Source organism: Electrona antarctica (assembly GCF_951216825.1).
Source record: "Electrona antarctica genome assembly, chromosome: 4".
NCBI classification, from domain to species: domain Eukaryota; kingdom Metazoa; phylum Chordata; class Actinopteri; order Myctophiformes; family Myctophidae; genus Electrona; species Electrona antarctica.
In genome coordinates this window covers 30,594,341-30,613,264 of record NC_136809.1, presented here as the reverse complement: position 1 = coordinate 30,613,264, position 18,924 = coordinate 30,594,341, and the positions used below count along the sequence as shown (strand labels likewise).

At 41.2% G+C, this 18,924-nt stretch overlaps 1 protein-coding gene across 1 annotated transcript in view; it reads left to right on the top strand.

Annotated features, from left to right (window-relative positions):
• The window catches only part of sipa1l2 (signal-induced proliferation-associated 1 like 2), a 94,571-nt gene that overhangs the window by 55,539 nt on the left and 20,108 nt on the right, over positions 1-18,924 (top strand). The window contains exons 8-17 of the mRNA XM_079499964.1: positions 719-876; positions 1,543-1,729; positions 1,847-2,242; positions 3,220-3,494; positions 6,443-6,685; positions 11,820-11,966; positions 13,453-13,532; positions 13,944-14,038; positions 15,590-16,008; positions 16,873-17,088. Of these exons, the coding sequence (XP_079356090.1) occupies positions 719-876; positions 1,543-1,729; positions 1,847-2,242; positions 3,220-3,494; positions 6,443-6,685; positions 11,820-11,966; positions 13,453-13,532; positions 13,944-14,038; positions 15,590-16,008; positions 16,873-17,088 (2,216 nt within the window). The remainder of the gene's footprint in view (positions 1-718; positions 877-1,542; positions 1,730-1,846; positions 2,243-3,219; positions 3,495-6,442; positions 6,686-11,819; positions 11,967-13,452; positions 13,533-13,943; positions 14,039-15,589; positions 16,009-16,872; positions 17,089-18,924) is intronic.

The window sequence follows — 18,924 nt, the reverse complement described above, 5'->3', positions numbered from 1 at the left end:
CAAGCTTATACATTCGGGCAGCATGACACACATGAATGGTTTCATTTGGAGATGAGATGTTGTGAGCAGTGCATGGGACCAAAAGCTATGGTCCACTGATCAGGACAAAATGTATATAAATTGCATCCATTTTAATTGTCAAGTAGTTAACACCCCGAGCGGCAAGGACGGAGTTCTCCGTTCAATCAATTAGTAACGCCCAGTGCTCAGGACGGAGATTGATAAAAGGACGGAGATTTATTGATCAAAACCAATCGCATCGCTCACAGGCTGGGAGCGTCTGTTGCGCAACATTCAATGTTTTTTCCCGGTGGGAAGTCATCGAAAATGCCCCCCCCCCCCATTTTAGCCGATGAGACCAAAAATCTTAAAACGTGAATAACTCTTGATCTAAATCATTCCGTCCAATTTAAAGCAAAGATTATGTGTTAGACAGCCCATCGCGTTCCCGTCGCTACTCATGTTAGAATTAATCATACCTCCCGTTGTTGTCTATTGCCTCGGGAGTGTTTTGGCTACGTCAAGCTACTTCAGCTACATCCGGGATAGCGCCTGGTCCGTTGCCAAATGTGCTCTGCTGCTATAAATTGCTGGGTGCTCTGATTTAATGGATTAAATAACCCTGGGCGTTTGGTGTGTTAACCTGTGCTTCCCCTTAACCTATACACTGTAAATAACACATAGACCCTTGTGTTTATTTATTCCTCTCTTTATATAGCTACTGAGGAAGCGGCACATCGGCAACGACATTGTCACTGTCATCTTCCAGGAGCCTGGAGCTCTCCCCTTCACTCCCAAAAACATTCGCTCCCACTTCCAGCACATCTTCATCATCGTTCGAGTCCACAATCCCTGTACAGACGGCACCTGCTACAGGTGAGTAAATGAGTAAAAAAATGAATAAAAATAAGGAGAGTTTATCCAAAGCAGTCTTCCATTTTGGGAGGTAAAGACTACACATTCCAGTCTTCCAGTCTCTTGTAATATAAATAATCCATTCGTACATAATGTTATTATTTCGTCAACCATGGACTGAAGATAATTAGGATCAAATCCCTGGATCAACAAGAAACCTCTGGGTGGAGCGGTGCATGCATAACACTACATTTTTCTCCAATATTAATGTCGAGCTGCCCATCAGCACAATTTAGAAAATCCCAAGTTCTCCAGTGGCCAACAACACAAGAATGTGATTGTACAGAGTAAGGTTGGTTAGGGTGTGTAACCAAATGAGTGTGAAGCAGTGCAGGTTGTAAAAGGACATGCATACTCAGCATATCAGACTCGTATAAATATATTAATTTAACAATAATAATAATAATCATCATATTTATTGGGTAATCAGGTGTGTTATTCTGGCTATTAGGATAACAGAGTGGTTCAATCATGGGAATGTTTGGTTATGTCCAGTCAGCCACATGTTGACATGAGATTGATCTCCCGAATTCCTGCTGACTCATACATTTGTATGTAGTTTATCAGTTAAAAATACAAAATAATGTAAAATGTCATTATCATCATTATTTCTCTCTCTCTCTTTAGCGTTGCTGTAACCAGATCAAAGGATGTGCCAGTTTTCGGCCCCACAGTCCCACCGGGGTTGATCTTTCCTCACTCCCCAGCCTTTAGAGACTTCCTGTTGGCTAAGATGATCAACGGAGAGCATGCTGCACACAAGTCTGAAAAGTTCCGTGCCATGGCGACACGCACACGACAGGAGTACCTCAAGGTATACTCTGGTTTTTTGAGCTCTTCACTTCACTTTTCTTTTCATTTGTTTCATTTGTTTCTTTTGAAACTCATTCAAAATTTATACTAATTTATAATAACACATAATCGTTCATAGGACCTGGCAGAGAACTTTGTAAGTGCAACCCCAGTGGACTGCTCTGCTAGTGCCAAGTTCAGTTTCATCACACTGGGAGGGAAGAAGAAAGAGCGTACTCGGCCGCGGAGAAACGCCCACCTCCAGAGCAGCGGGTCCGTGTCCTGGGCTGTGGTGGCCCGGGACTTCGTCCACTCGACGGACACAGGCTGCCTGCTGGCCATCTCCAACGAGTTGGTGGTATTGATAGAAGAGGCTAGCAAAGAGGTGGTGTTCCATTGCTACTGTCGGGACCTCATTGGATGGAGCGCCGTGGCCGGGACTGTGAAGGTGTTCTATGAGAGAGGGGACTGTGTCGTGTTTTCCACCCAGGAGGGATGCTGGGAGGATGGCAAGGAAATCATGCAGAGGCTAGAGGTAAGAGGGTTGTGGTTGGTCCCTGGCACCAGAACGCTGAATAAAAAATAGTTAGACGATATTCAAATGCTTTTATTTAACATAACTCATATTATTTAACTTAATTTAGTGAATCATCTCACGGCACTCATGGCAGTGTAGATGCCATACTGGATCAGTGTACACTTAAAATGAGTTTTCATAAATCCTGTAATTCTATTTGGCTCCTATTAGTGTGAGTAATTATGCCTCAGACCATTATCTGCACATTTAGTGGATTTATTGCAGTTGTGCTTCTCTCTCAAGCCTTTGGAGGTAGAACTAACGACGATGATGGTCTATTATTAGTCCATCATCCTAATGCTGTTAAGAAGCTTTGCCAAGTTATTTGGCAAAGCTCTGCTCAGTCTACCGTGAATAGAACAGTCATAGTTTCAGTTACTACAGATAACTAATCTGCCATGGGAATTTGTGTATGGATTATAATGACCAAGAAAAAACTTCAAGGTGAATTGCGATGTGTTGTAAACTTGTAGCTATGCTATTTTTGAAAATGTTTGAAATGCCTATAATGACATGCTCAAAATAGGGATGCCAGATTGAATATGGTTAATCAGCCATACTCCTTGTGCTGTTTGCTGGATTGCATTGGAAAGCATTGTTAAAGAAAATACACCAACATTGTTGTTGTGAAAAACCTTTGGTGTTGTCGAGGCATAAACCTTCTTTACACATAACTCAAATGTAGTATTACCTTTCTCTCCTTTCTCATCGCCACTGTCACCAATGCTTGTGTCTCTGCTTATGTAAAGTGTATTGAGTCAACATACTGAGATTTAGTCTGTGATCAAACTGAACTGCAATTTCATTAAAACAAATCAATTTATTAGCTTGGTGGGTTTGGGTTCGTGTTTTTGTTGATCTTGTCTGAACGTATGTGCTTTGATTAATGACTTTTTTGTACATGATACTTACTAGTCATCTTTGATTCTGTCCAGGTGGTGAGCCGGGGGTGTGAGGCTGTGGAGTTGACCCTGAGGAGGAACGCTCTCGGCCAGCTGGGTTTCCATGTCAACTTTGAGGGTGTGGTGGCTGACGTGGAGCCCTACGGCTTCGCCTGGCAGGCTGGCCTCCGCCCTGGCTGCCGACTGGTGGAGATCTGCAGGGTCGCTGTAGCAACCCTGTCCCATGAGCAGATGATTGATCTGCTGAGGACATCGGCCGTGGTCAGCGTAGTCATACTAAAGCCTCATGAGGATGGGAATCCTCGAAGGTGAGAGGGCTCGGGTGTAAACCGGTGTTGTTGGTGGTGTTAGAATTTTGTCCACCATGGAAGTAAATGGTTATAATGACTATAACACACACCTGAGGCTAATTCTATCACTTTCAAGATTTTTCAAAAATGTTCAAAAATAGCAGATGTGCAAGGTTTGTGAGTGTGTATATCTTCTACTTTTGAATAGCTAACCCACAAATCTGAAATGCTCCTGGTTTTATTGCGATGGTAGGTCGCAGATTACTATGAAAACCAGCAAACCCTGTCCGTCGCGCCGTCACTCACGCCTCCATATATGTTTGTCAATCCATCACGCCTTGTGACATCACGCCTCGTGACACGCTACATATATGACTGTCTCCATTAATGAAGATCACAACGCCTCGTGACACGCTCCTGAAGGTTGTCAGTCTGTCAACGCTTTGTGATACGCTCCACATATGGCCGTCTCCATATATGAAGATCACGACGATGTCGATCTGACATCATCAAACCCTCTACACTCAAGACACTATATATGGCCATGAACCCTGGCCATACCTGTTTTTCATTGTGCATTTTTGGTCAATGAAATACAGGAGAAATATATGGGAATGTCAATATATGGTCATATTGTGACAGTCTCATGATAACCAGTGTGGTTGTCTCCATATAGTCCGGCAGCTGGGCTTGGGGGTTGGGAAATTTCGTATAATAGTCTTTCTTATTGGCCTAAAACATTGTCTATATACATACAGTACATTCATGAATACACTTGCTGACCGGCTGTCAGTATTGAGCAATTGTTTTTTTATAGGGGTTTCTTGTGACCCTAACATTAACATCCAATATAAGGCAAAAATGTCAAACTTTCCTTATGCTTTAAGTAGCATGTGGTTTTCATGATTCTGAATCCATTCCAAGCATTAGTTTTGCACAAAAAACACTCCTTGGGCTAAAAATGGCCATAGCTGTCATGACAAATGTGATGAGATCAGCACAAATGTGATGAGGTCAGCATATTTTGGACACATTTGGGCAAGTGGCTATGGCTGTTTTTAGCCCAAGTGTTTTTTGTGCAAAACTAATGCTTGGAATGGATTCATGGATACATGTCACATGCTACTTAAAGTTTAACATTTTTGACATTTTTGCCTTACATAGGATGTTAATGGTGGGGTCACAAGAAACCCCTATAAAAATGTGCACTATACCGACAGCCGGTCAGCAAGTGGATTTATGAATGTATGTATATAGACAATATTTTAGGCCAATAAAAAGACTATATACCAAATTCCCCACTGCCGGACTAATATAATGAAGATCACGACACTGACCTCATCAAACCCTGGATAGCCATACATGGTTTGACATACTAGATCTATGGAGCCGGCCAGCAACTCTACATCTGACCTCACTGACACCAGATTAATAGTTTAACTCCTGCTTCTCAACTGTGCCGTATTAAGAAGCTCTGTTGTTTCAGCACGACCTCTCCCTTTTGGGCTTCTTGCCCTCAGGGCGTCTTACTGGTTGGGTTAAAACTCTTTATTTGATTTAGGGAAATTGAATGATGTAGGTTGATCAGGTTTAAACATTTGTCATTGTAACGTAATATCACTGAGGCTTTCCAACAGGGTTGAGCTAAAAGTAATCACTAAAACATAATCCTCTAAACATAATCTGGCATTATTATGTTATTTTGTTTAGGCCCCCAAAATAACAGCCACAGAATGGCATACCGTAGAGTCGTAGACAGAGAAGCAAACATGATTTAATTACAACCACAGTCCCCTTCAGCGGTCATAGTCACAGGTTGGTGATTCACAAAATGTTTTTGACCTTTAGCCATTTAATTCTTTATTTACCTTCTGTGCATTTTAAATGGAAATTAAGCAGACATACCCAGTGATGTGGCATAATTAAATTGTGGTGAATCTGGTGCTCCTGTTGCAGCAGACCGGGTCATCCTCAGGTTTTGGTGAGCTTAGTGGATTATGTCTCACTCAGACTCCATCATCTGCCTGCAGCCTGTCTGTTAATTCGGGGTTGTTGTGGGTGACACCCAGTCACCCACAAACAACCCCCAATTAACAGACGGGCTGGCAATATTAGTGCTGTAATTGCTGGAACAATACCGTGGTTGCCTAATAGGCAAGCACACTAACCTGCAACAACGGTTCTGACCTAAGTAGCAATGCTGTCTCTCTAATCTGTCTTCTTTTTGGAAGTCTAAAGAGTTATAATAATAATATATAGAGTATATCAGAGCTTTACATTGTTTCTCCAAGTCGCTGTCAGGATGTCCTAAAACAAATTGGCTGATTTACTTTTAATTGCACAGAAATGAAGCTTAGGCAATCCTTGCTATTTTCGTATCGCATTGTTGTGACCATTACAAATTGGTGATACATGATCCAATTGCCAGGGGACGGCAGCATTAGGACCAGTGGGGTGTCTTATACAGTGATGATTTACCATGTACGAGGTTAGTCATTATCCTATTCTGGGTTGTGGAAACGGTTGCGTGTGTTTTTGTTTTGGAGGCTTTGCAGGGAAGGAGAGGTTTATTTGAGACTTGGAAGATAACCTGTTATTGAGAGAGTTTAATGAAATGCCATTATTGGCGTAAATAAGCCTCCATTGTATTTTTCATGGGGAGTTATGTCTCAGCACAGAGCTCAGTGAAATTAATACCTGCACGGACTATCTTTAAATGTCAACACCACTGCCCTAGTCTATCTGGATTAATGTATCTCTGCTTGAATTAAGTATGAATCTGTATACTACATGGATAATTCAGAATACTAGGAAAGATAGGTCAGAGTCCAACTGTATACAAACCCATTACCCATGATGTTGCAACAATGTCTTGTTGAACATTCTGGACCAGATGAGAGAGAAAGTCGATCAAAATGTAATGCATTGTAAAGTTGAACTCATTCATCAACTTGTGATTTGTCCAGGAGCTGGTCAGAGGTGTACCGTGTGCCAATGGTGGAGTATAAGCTTGAGCAGGATGGGCCCCAAGGAGCCTACAGGATGGCTGCAACACCCCAGGCATGGCACAGAGTCTCGGCCATCCCAGGAGCTCCTCCCCTCTCTCGAACATCACCAATTCAAGGTCCTAGCCCTGGGCAGCAGATGTTCCAGTACGCCCATGGAACTATATCACGGAGTACCTCCTTTGACAGAAAGGATGGAACCAGGTACTTTTTCTGTTTCTGCACATTGACGTAATTGACGTCAAAATCCAGCACTCCCGTTGACGAAATTGACGGAATTGTTTTATTCCGTCCACCTAAAACCGGCCGAAATCCTCACGTGTACGCTCGTGCACGCACGCACGCACAAGGTCTTTATGTGCATAGCTGCTCAAAATGCGATATTCGGGGCTTGATTAGAGCTTAATTTGACTTAGATATGAAACAAAACAATGATCGCACGGAATTAACACAAAGTTAAGAAAGATAGCGGATGTTTTCAATGTTGAACCGGAAATGACGACGGCCAGATTCGGAATTCGGTCAAAATCGGCATAATGGTGAAGTTTCCGCCACCATCAGGACTGGGTGTCTAATACTATATACTTGCCGCATTAAAATGAGATATATTGTGTATATCACAGATTTTTCTATTGGCATTCAAATGATGAATTAAAATCATGAATAGAGCTGGCAGAAGGCACTGAAAAGCTGCTATTAGGGGTGACAGTCCAAGGGTTAATGGTACTTTGAATATAGTTATATAGTTATAGTTATAAAACGGGTAGTGTCAGTACACCAAGTTGTTGAGAGTTCAGTCAAAGATGCTGTTTAAATTGTAAAAAAAAAAAAAAAAGTAGCAAGGTAACGCCATGAACTGGAACTGCCAAAATTATCCTTAGCACCTCGTCAAGCAAATCTGATCTTTTCCAGCTTCAAGAATTGCAATGCATTTCTGACCCAGTATTTAAATGGTGGAGGAGTAGCCCACTTCCAATTAATTAAAATTAGACGTCTGGCTGAGAGAGTGACATAAGCGATATTGATTGCAATTGCTTAATGTCCTAGGAAGGCAATCGTCCTCGCATTGTATACCAAAGATGACTGGACATTGACAATGACTGGATATATTGATCTTTCAAGTATCTTGCATAAGCGCATCAAAAAAGCAGAAACTTTGTGATTTCAGTTGCAAAGTGGTGCACTACAGCAAAATTGTGTATTCATTTTTTTATTGACAATCAGTCCTTATGTTAATGTTACAATTTCCTTATAGGGAAAGCAATAATCTCTATGACTTCATTTAAGCCTCAGACTGTACTATGACTTAATTCTGTATTTAAATGTATATTTATTTTTGTCATATTATAGAGCTGTCCTTCTGGACACAATAATAATAACTTGAATAGCGCCTTTCATGAACCTTTCAATGGGGCCCTCTATCAGTTAATCATCAGCAGCCCTGAGATTAATTTGCATAACAGTGCAAATAATTAGGTCAAGGTCCTCTAATATGATTAGCATAAAATTAACAAGTGGTGAGAATTTGACTGGAAAGCTGACAAAGAATCTGGTGGGATAAAAAAAAAACATGGTTCGTTGGTTTTCTGTGTCAGCATAAAACATGTATGGCGTATGTACATTACCCATCGCCCTTGCCCGAGTTTACCCAACTGAGGGCCATTGTATCATGTATAATGCAGCCGGGCCCGAGGTGGTTTACACAACGAAAGACCGGGAGATAATTAGTTTATAATATTACCATAACGTTTTTGACATTTTATGTCACCCTAGAGCAGGGCTATTCAACTAAATCGCTCAGGGGCCACATTGTGGGCGGACTGCACCCATGGATAAGAGAGCATCTGCTAATGTATATATCAGCTAATCTAGCAAGCTATACTGTATATGGCTCTAGACTGCATGTACTGTGTCTGTATGTGTGTAGTCTACACACACAGTACATGCAGTCTAAAATGAAGGCCACTGCACACACAATCCACACTCACCAAGATACTTATTTTGAGGGCAAAGGTAGAATAATTTGCACTTAATCTGATTTCAAGATTATCGGGATTGATGCAGATAAAGACGGATTAAGATGGCAACCTAATGTCTTTGGAGCTCCTAAACAGCCTTCCTCGTTAAAATGAGGGGCGTGTTTTCTCTTCTCTGTTGCCAAATGATGGGGCAGGAACCCTTTACGATCACACTGTCAACTTAACACAAAGTCTTCTTATGACGGAATACTCCGTCATATAAGCTTTATTATTGATCAAACGGGATCGCTGTTCTTTTTTTTTTTTTTTTTTAACTTGGCCTTTCCTTCTTCAGTGATCCTACTAGACCGGTTTTGCGCATGCGCACTGTCGTTCACTTCTTGTATAGCGGCTGCCTGAAAAGCTGAATAACTCTACGGAGCTCTCCATGGTTTTGACAAAACGCCCGATGTTCTGAGGTCTTTTCTGATTGTCCAGTGATCCCGATTGGAACATTGGCGTTTTCTAGAGAAAGGATGGCCTCATTTTAGCTCGCTAGCATTGACGCTAATATTTAGCATCTAAAATGGACGCCAAAAACGGATGTGCATCACACTAAAAACAAGTACATCCGGGTCGGCAGTCAATCGCTGGCACTTTCGTCCACCAGGTGGCAGAGAAGGAATAATGCAATAAGCAATATTTAGGCACCATTTCTGCAACTGCAGCTTTCCCCATAGTTCTGTGGTTTGGAGTGACAACTGGTTCTCATTAGTTGCATCAAGCAGAATGGCAAAAATTGTAACCGCAGCAAATCTGAAATGGTGTTTTAGGTTGAATTTCACACTAATTAAAGGTGTCATTGTGTTAGGGACAAATACACTTACTACTGTAAATACACTTACTACTGTACTGTACCATCGACATGGTGAGTTGTTCACGGGGGCACCTCACAACGTGAATGCACTCAATGGAGATTAAACCACTTAGGATAAAAATGTACACACCATATTATATACTGTATGGGAGCTGCTTTGTTTCAGTTACGGTGTTGAGAAATAATAGCCATGGATCAGACGGGTGGAAACCTGAATAATAATGTTTGTCATATGATGGATGCTTTGCATTATAAGTACCTGAAGATGAGATTAAAAGAACTAGGGAATAATTTGTCTTCAATGGAATTTGCATATTGTGCATTAATAGCTGACCTTATTTGTCTTGTATTGAGCTACAGTACTGACAGCATGTCTGGTCTTATTTAACAATTGTCTTTATATCATGGTGATTTCTCTCATTATTGTGTAGTTCCACTACTTGTTTAATGTTTTTATTTTTATTTTTTTATTTTGTTTTATCAAAAACAAAACCTCTAGACCAAATACTACTTAAAGGACAATGACATTTTCTATAGAATTGATAGTTAAACCCCTTGTTGAAGGGTTGTTGAGGCTCTCCCCCTTTATAGCTTTGACACCATTCATAGCATTTGCGGTGTTGCCAGACGGTTAATTGGTTGAGTCAATTCACAGCTGCCAGCACTTTTAACAGAACCCAGGACCGCCTAGGAAGCTGCTGAATATGCATATGGAAATGCTCATCCTTCACTCACACTCTCACACTGCATTCATAATTTCTGAACAGCAGAGGAAGATAAAATTCCTAGAGTGACAACAATGCAAACGTCCAGTATTTGGAGTATGATTAATTGAAGATTTTCTATATTTTAATTATACAAATTGTTGAGTTTTTTTTAAATACTTTGTCGTACAACAATGTCACACAAGCTCACAACACGACGCATCATGACACGTTCTGAGCTTGTTGTTTGGCTTGTTGATGATTTATTATTGTTCTAAATCATTTTTTTATTATTATTGATTAAATTCATTAGTTTGATTAACTGTTGATTAACTGTCCCATTGAGTAAAGAAAGGCATGCAGGTGAAGAACGCAACATCAATGATAAACACAGAAGCTGCATTGAAACGACATACTGTATAAATGTTCACAAGAAAGTGTAGTTTTCCCTGTCACAACACCACGTCTTGTCATATGACCCATAAAATCCAGAGGCTTGGGATTCCATGTGTGTGTTGGTGGGTCCCGTTTCATCTCAGGAGATTATGTAGTGTCTACTCCGGCTAGTGGGTTTACACTCCGGAGTTCCTGTAGACTAAGTATAGAATAGAGTCTCATAGTTCAAAATCACTTAACTCAGCAAGTACAGTAGATGTGCATGATAACTGGAGACATTGGGGCAGGAACATGTTGCCAACTTACAGAATTGAACACAGGCGCATATTGCACAAGGACAGCAGGAGCTCACACACAGTGGAACAGCGGGACATTGTGTCTGCATACATACATACATCATTATGTCTGGCCCTTGACTCACATAGCTGTCTACCCTAAAGGGGTGATGTCATTGGGAATGGGTCTACACAGCACAGTGCCATTCAGTCAGCTGAATATGACACCGCAACAACAGCAGTGTAGGAGGACATGGCCATATTTGTCCATGATATTTCTGTGAACTATACTATGTGTCCCAGGACAGTTACATCACATTTACACTGCTGATATATGCTGATCCAGAGAGACCTAACAGTAAGCACTGGTATAAGAAAAACTTCCTAGATCACGGACATTCCAAGCAGTCAATGGTACGGAGTAGGAGTAAAAGGTTCAGAGCCAGTATGTGGTTTAGTAATACAGTACTCCCTCCCCCACGTCCGGACAAAATAAAGCATTTAAAATGGAACCAAATGTGTTAGGGGAAAACACTTGATGCCTGTATTTATAAAGCACTACAAACATACTTAAAAATAAATATGCTGTATATGAATAATAATTGCAATTAAGTAATCAAGAATGAGGCGCAGTGGTAAAGTATCTGCCCACCACTGTCTGAGTCTGGGGGTTTGATTCCACCTAGCCGCCTATACGAACGCAATTGGCCCGTGTTCGGGGGAGGGAAGCCGGGCAGAAAGAGTGATATTTGTCACTGTAGGGTGGGGGCTCCTCACTGGCAGGTGAGCAAGTAGGATACAACAGCAGTTACAACACACAATGTGTGTGGGGAGTAATCAGTTGGCGACTAAACGACAAATCGCTAGGGAGAAAAAGGTAAAAAGTTAATAAAAAATAAGTAGTCATGAATGATCTATTGTTTAAGCGTTCAAATAATAGTTAACCATTTGTCAATTAATTGGTGTTTAATTAATTGGTAAAGTGTTACCCCATGTTCATAGGTATGAAACCCTATAGATGTGGCTTACGACTTACAAATCAAAGCATAAAATTGCATTACATTCTGTTCATTATTTCAAGTGTTATCCATCTCTCTATAATGTTCTTTTCTGTCTTTATTTCCCCAGGATCCTCCAGGACTACGATGTATCTCCATCTGCACCTCGGGGCCGTGGAGAGGCAGGGCAGATCTTCTGCAGTTCCCCTAGCAACCAGTCGACCTCCAGTGACCCTGGGCCCACAGGGACCTGGTCCCAGAAAGCTGTCTACAATGGGTAAGTAAACCATAGCGGGGGTACTACAAATTTCATTTAGGTCACTGGGTACCATTTTTTGCCCCTTTTCTTTTTCTTTTTTCATCTGAGGGACCACTGTCAATTCCTCAGTGTGTTTCTTTTGTTCACGAATATGGGTCCATGACCCCCAGTGATCCCCAAACTACACAAAACCGTAAGCTATAGCCTATGGGCTGAGAGAAACAGCCTAGTGACCGGAAGGTTAAAGTCTCCTCGCCTCAGTTGAAGCGGTTCAGTGCCCTAGTTGTACTGAGCAGCTTCCATGATAGGAATCACTGTATGGATGTGATGCATGGTTGTGTTTGTGTGTCATCACATCAAAACATCATACCGTACAGATCATGTCTCTGCTCAAGAAATAGAGATATTTTTATGCATTTATTCACAGGGCCATATGATGAGTGTAGCATTAGTACAAGCTTCAATTCCTACATGACCAACATTAAAAGCAACTATCATGTGGGCATTGCAACGGTCAGAGTGATAATCCTTGGCCCACATACTGTACTGAGGATGCATGTCTTCAAGAGTTAACTGTATTATGCAGCACACTGTCTTGCTCTAGTGGGCTTTCTAATAAATTATTAATTATTGAAAGTGAACTAGTGAACTACTGGCACATGTTAAACAATTACCTCCCCTCCATCGACTGAGAGACACAGTGCTATATGTGACTTTCATCACAGACGCACACTGTTACAGATCTACCGAAACACAACCTTTGTGTGCACAAAGACGTGTATACCCACACACCTACCACCACCTAACTCACAGACATAATGTACACACAACTGCAAAAGCACACACATTGCACTCATTGTCTCTGCCTGGTGTGGTTGAAGGGACACACACAGTCACACACGCACACACTTTTCCCTAGTTGGAGGTCGATGTCCCGTCCGCCATCCAGACAGCCATGCTGTCGCCAAGCTTGTGGCCAGAGCAAATCTTCCCAGCTCAGGTGTCAGCTTCCCAGCATTCCTGCCACATATCCCACAGCATCCGTTGTTAGAAATGTGTCTGACCAGCAATAGTGATAAAGTATCTCATTACACTGTACAGGGAATGCCCTGTAAATAGACTAGATATAGTGATACCACAATGTTCACAGATGAGGCTGCCATGATCATTCCTATTTATGCTTCTCTTTAACGTTGCACTTAATTGTAACAGATTTACTTGGGTACTCATAGGCTACGATCATATCCTGGGTTAATTATGAGTGAGCAAATACGGGTTCAGTGTTTTGCTCAAGGTCAGTATGACAGAATGTCGGCTGATGCAGGGATGAGCCAAATATAGAAACCATATTGGAGTCCAGAGTCAACTGGAGAGAACAACTTCTTTAGTGGAAGTCAGTTAAATTCACAGTTTGAATGCCTCAAAGACATTTGAAGTACCTTTGGTCCAAAGGGTTTCATCCGCTCCTTCCTCAATATGTGTGTCTGTCTCTCTCTCGCTCTAGATGCCCATCTCCCGCCCTAATTGAGCCAGCAAGTACTAAAGATGAGAGAGAACCCAAACTCGAGAGGACCAGGTCTGCAGGTATGGACAGAAGAAACGGATATCATCTCATGCCATTATTCCCAGCATTACTCTCAGCATATACTCAGAAAGTGTAACAATTTACTAACGGGTCAATTTTTACACGTTACTCCGGTACCCATGTTATGCATAGAACACATGGGACTGTTAAAGTATGACGGTTACATCTCTAACGAGCTCAATGAATGTGAACACACTAAAAACCTTGCCTCGAGGAATGAATCTAAAAAGAATTCCCAGCTGGTAGTCTGAACTGGACTTGTCCAATCCTGTGGAAGTGGAGCAAACCGCATATCTGCCGGTGCCGGACAGTGTGATCAACCCGTACCACAGGAATGTAGAAAATTGGAATGTGAGATCTCAATGAAAACAAACGGGTTCCAAAATGACTTCCTCTTTCTCCCCTTGCAGAGGCCAAGTGGCATCATCCGTCAACCAAGATCATCAACATGAGAGAACGAGGTCAACAGAGACAGGGTGGGAAGGACGCCAGCAACAAGCTACGAGTGAGTAGTGTTTGGATATTTTGAGTTTTTATATTTAGCTCATGATCTTATCCAGCGTGCATTTTACATTGAGGAAGCTAATACCTGGTAAATGTGGTTTCCTTATTGTCCTTTTTATAGCATTTTCCCTGTTACTTCCTGTTAGTTTGAAAAATAATTAATATACTCACATTTGCATTTTTAGCTGACGATTGCACAGAGAAACAGAATGCTCAATTGGATAGGGGGTTTAATGTCCTGCAATCAAGGACCGCTTGATGTAGACATATTTATGACTGTAGTATTAACTTAAAAGCTGTGAACTTAATTATTATAGGGTTCTTCTGCTCACTTATTTGGCTCTATACTACCAACCAATATGGTAAATGGTGCATTTATATAGCGCCTTTATCCAAGGCGCTTTACATTGCATTACATTCACCCATTCACACACACATTCATACACCGATTGCGGCGGAAGCCATGCAAGGTACCAACCAGCACATCGGGAGCAATTTGGGGTTCAGTGTCTTGCCCAAGGACACCCATAGATCATTGGACGACCTGCTCTACCTCCTGAGCCACTGTCGCTCTACAATAATGTCATACAACATGGAGGGACTTGAAAATATGTTTAACATTTTTAAGTGTAATTTAATAATAATAAACACAATAAAATAAAGTTTTCTTGATCTCGCCCTAATAAAAAAAAAGTTTAAAAAGTGTTTTTCAAAGACATGCCAACTAAACGACTGTTAAGTGAAAGTGTCCCAGTGGTGATGTCCTGTAATACTAGAAGGTCTCATGAGACAAGCTCTAAGGACTGTCTAGGTATAAGATTCTACTCTCTGTATCGTGTTTCCATACATGACACAGGCAACCTTGCAACACGACTCTGGACAGTTGGACACATGACCTCATCTCTAGACCTTGTAAAATATCCTCACTGTCGATCCCATTGTTTTCAACAGATGTTCAGTCTCAAGACTGCTATGGGGCTACAAATAATGCATCTGTTGTCATATGATCTTCATTCAGATAATTGCTATGGGGTGGGGGGGGGGCAATATTTAGTGCATTGTTTCTTATACTTGGAATACAATGCTAGTCCTGAAATTGTAATTAGTTGATAATTGTACTTAAAACAGAGGTATATGAACTCTGGTCTGTTGCAGTTCCTCTTCCATGAACAGCTGGACATCTTGTCTTGTGATTATTCAGGAAGTGCAGTTGATGACTGTTTTGTGTTTGTTGATTATTATGATTGTCTGTTGGTACAAACAAGTCTCCATCCAGCTTCAAAGCAATTTAGTCTTCTGTCATTCCTTCAGCCGCGTTACAAGAGCTGTTCTTCTACTTTTGCAGAATTTGCTTGTATTGGTTGTATTGGTTAAACTGTCCAGCTGCAACACCTCCTAGTGCCTAGTCCAATTTTCAGGCAATCTAAACATTTTACAATCAAGTTTTTCAAGGATATTTCCAGTCAATGTATTTATGGGGCTAAACAAAGGCAGAGTGACATGAAGTGAAGTGAATGTACCATATGTCTGTCTTTGCCTGTCTCTACATCAGTCTGGTGACAAGAGCTATTCCAGCCAGTGTTCCAGTCGCTCCAGCAGTAATACTCTGTCCAGTAATGCCTCCAGCGGCAGTGAGGACAAGCACTTTGGCTCTGCGGACCCCATGGACCCTGAGGCACTGGGCCTCACCTACATCAAAGGGGCGTCAACGGACAGCGGGATCGACACCGCTCCATGTATGCCGCCTCCTCCTCCTGCACCCCCTACTCTCCCCATAGGAGGCCCCCGTGCGATGCTCCAGGACGGCTCAGGGGAACAGTGGGCACTGGAGTACCCAGAGGGGTACCACCACAGTGGAGGATCAGGGACGCCTGAGGGTGGCTTGTCCCAGAGTATCACCCAGGCCACCTCGGCTGGTAACATCACTGACGGAAGTCTGGGGGATCTCAGCGAGATCTCATCTTTCTCCAGGTATGACATTTTCAGAGGCATTGCCTAAGACATAATATGATATATAGATCCCAGTTCCATGCTGTTCTAGTGGAGAAAGTGATGTTCCAGTGTGAAAGAGCTCTCTCTCTGTAGCCCCAGCATTATCCAGGTTCCCTGCAGCGTAGTGGCTGTGCTGCTGATGCACTCTGACACTACAGACTATGCTGGTGCTCCAGAGACAACCAGACTCAACGAACAAAACTATACTAATGCAGACATAGTGAGGAATGATGGAAATGTACCCTAAAACTACACTCCAAGAGTAAAATGTGTTAACTCTAAATTTAAAGTAATACTTGAGATTTGACTGTACTACTACTGCTGGTACTACTGTACACTACACAGCATAACCTTCTTAGTAAAATCACAGTATCTTATCTTACAAAGAGCAGCGCTTCAGGGTCTTTACTATAAATAGAGAAAACAAATAGCTGTTGGCGATCACCCTTAGTCACATTATACAGAGTGTTCCTAGTGTAGGCCCTGGCTCAATTAACAAATGAGCTCAGTACTGAAAAATTAAATGAAATAATAATCTACTCAAGAGGAAAAGGCACTTGTGTGCCCAGATGAGGTTTGGACTTTGGGAATTGGACATTATGTTGGTATTGATGAGCAGCATAGGCAGAGTTATTTATATACATCATATTACATCTTTAATATTCTCTCTTGTGATATGAGAGGATATGTAAAAAAATATATATTTATAATCTGTTGAGAAGATGATTATTTAATAATGGAAGACTCTGTGGGAATTTAACTTTTGCCTTTACAGACTACCTAGATGAAGCATTGACACTAAAAACACCAAATTCATAATATTTCTCCCGTTTTTCTCCACAGTGGCTCACGGCGGTCAGGCAGTCCCTCGGACCGTGGCATAAAGAGCAGTGCCTCCACTGACTCCTCAAAAGGCTACCTCCTCTCGCCCGGAGTCACAGCTCCAGGAGCAGGGCTCAGCCACCCCCCTCAGACACGGCCACCACCAAGACAAGAAGATCGGATTAGTTGGAACAAAACAGAGGATGGCAATACCTCCCTATTGGAGGAAGCGAACAGGTGAGGGAAATGATATGGATTTTTAATTAAGTGAATACTTTTACCACATGTACTGGGCATGTGATAATAGGCAAACAGTCATACATTCTGTATATTCTCATTATTACACTATACCAATACCTGTATAACTGATTTATTATTACACTATACCAATACCTGTATAACTGGTTTCATGGTAGAAGTAAAACACATACAGTAACTGTGGTGTTGATGAGTTAGTAATAGAGATGTATGCATTTGGTGATCTTATAATGTTTTTCAAACCTGTTCAAAACTCCACTGCATAATTTCAAATATTCATTTCATTGATAACTGTCACTTGTTTACAGAAACATTAGATCCAAGATAAATATTCAAGATTTAAGTAGTTACAAATATGGACCTTTTTTGCAGCAGAACTATTTTAGAGCTGCCATTTGACACCTTTTCTGACTCATTAACTCGGCGATGTCATTAAAACTGTTGACATTTTGACTCCCTATCCCGAAGCAGGACTGCCTCTTCCAGTCTGTTAGACATCATTCCCTCATTAAAAGGGGTCAGAGTTTGGTCAAACTTTCACATAACCTCATAAATCCTGGTGTCTCTATTTTGGGCAGTTAAAAAATAAAATAAAAAAGTAGTTGGATTTATAGTTCTGTTTTCATGAACTGTTAATATTATTACCATTATTATTTATTTCCTTTCTTTTTCCTCACTGTATTGATGTTCAGTGGAATGGGATGCGATTTGTCTTTTCTTCTAAAGACGTTAACTCTGAGGACCAGGTAGAACAATGTTACCATGGTTACCGTGTTACCCCGGCTGCACTTTAATTCACTGTCCTGCCCTAGTTGTACCTGCTATATTCATATGCTTATATTATTACTACATATTCATAAGCCACATCTGGTTTTACGCTGATGTTCTTTGTTCCAGAAAGTATGCGGGTGATATACCCACTGGAGGCTGATGAAACAATCTCACATTCTTTATGAATGATTTTTAAGTCAACAGTGTGTTCATTGATTTAGCCTTAGACAGATTGATATTTCTGTTACTTACAGATAATTACTGTACATACATTTTACTGAAAACATCACAGATTGGTTTGCTGCATCTCTAAACAACTGGGTGGTTTAATTTAATATAGATTGTTACACAATTAGACATGACAAAGCACAGTGGCCATTAACAGATATTGACACATCACTAAACAGTGGTAACTTGAATCCTGGCAAGGACCAAATTATACAGAAACAGAAACACAGAAGCCCTGACTCTGAGAAAAGCGCATATTTTGTGATGATGGCATCCATCATACTAAAGTTTCTTTGCACAAACTGCCAGGTTCATACCTCAGGTCAGTGAGCAGACAGTGAAATTAAAGTACAGTGTGTAATCCTTTATGAGGTGTGAGTGCACATGCTCTCCTGAATTCTGTCCATCTGCCATGTCATTCCTGTCCTCACTGTCCTGCTCTAGACACTGCACACTTTCTTTCCCCATGTTATTCTGGCTCATATCTTTCCTGTATTATGCTGTTTGCTTTGGATGTAAATAGTGTTGTTGTATGCATTGTGCTTGCAGCAATGCATACACTTTCCCCAGTAATTAACTTGTAATTATTATCTGCATACTGTATGCAAATTGTAACCGTTACCTACAGATATAAATAAATGGTAGTGTGTTCTGGTGAGATAACAAAAACGGTCAGAGAGGGTTTAAAAATATCTTGCCTAATGGAAAATTGAAAAAAGCTAAGAAGATTTCAGACCAAAACGACCACAAAAAAGGGCAATTAAATTCAAATTAAAAACACTTAGGCTAAAGCCTTGAATTTGAACAACCACCTTC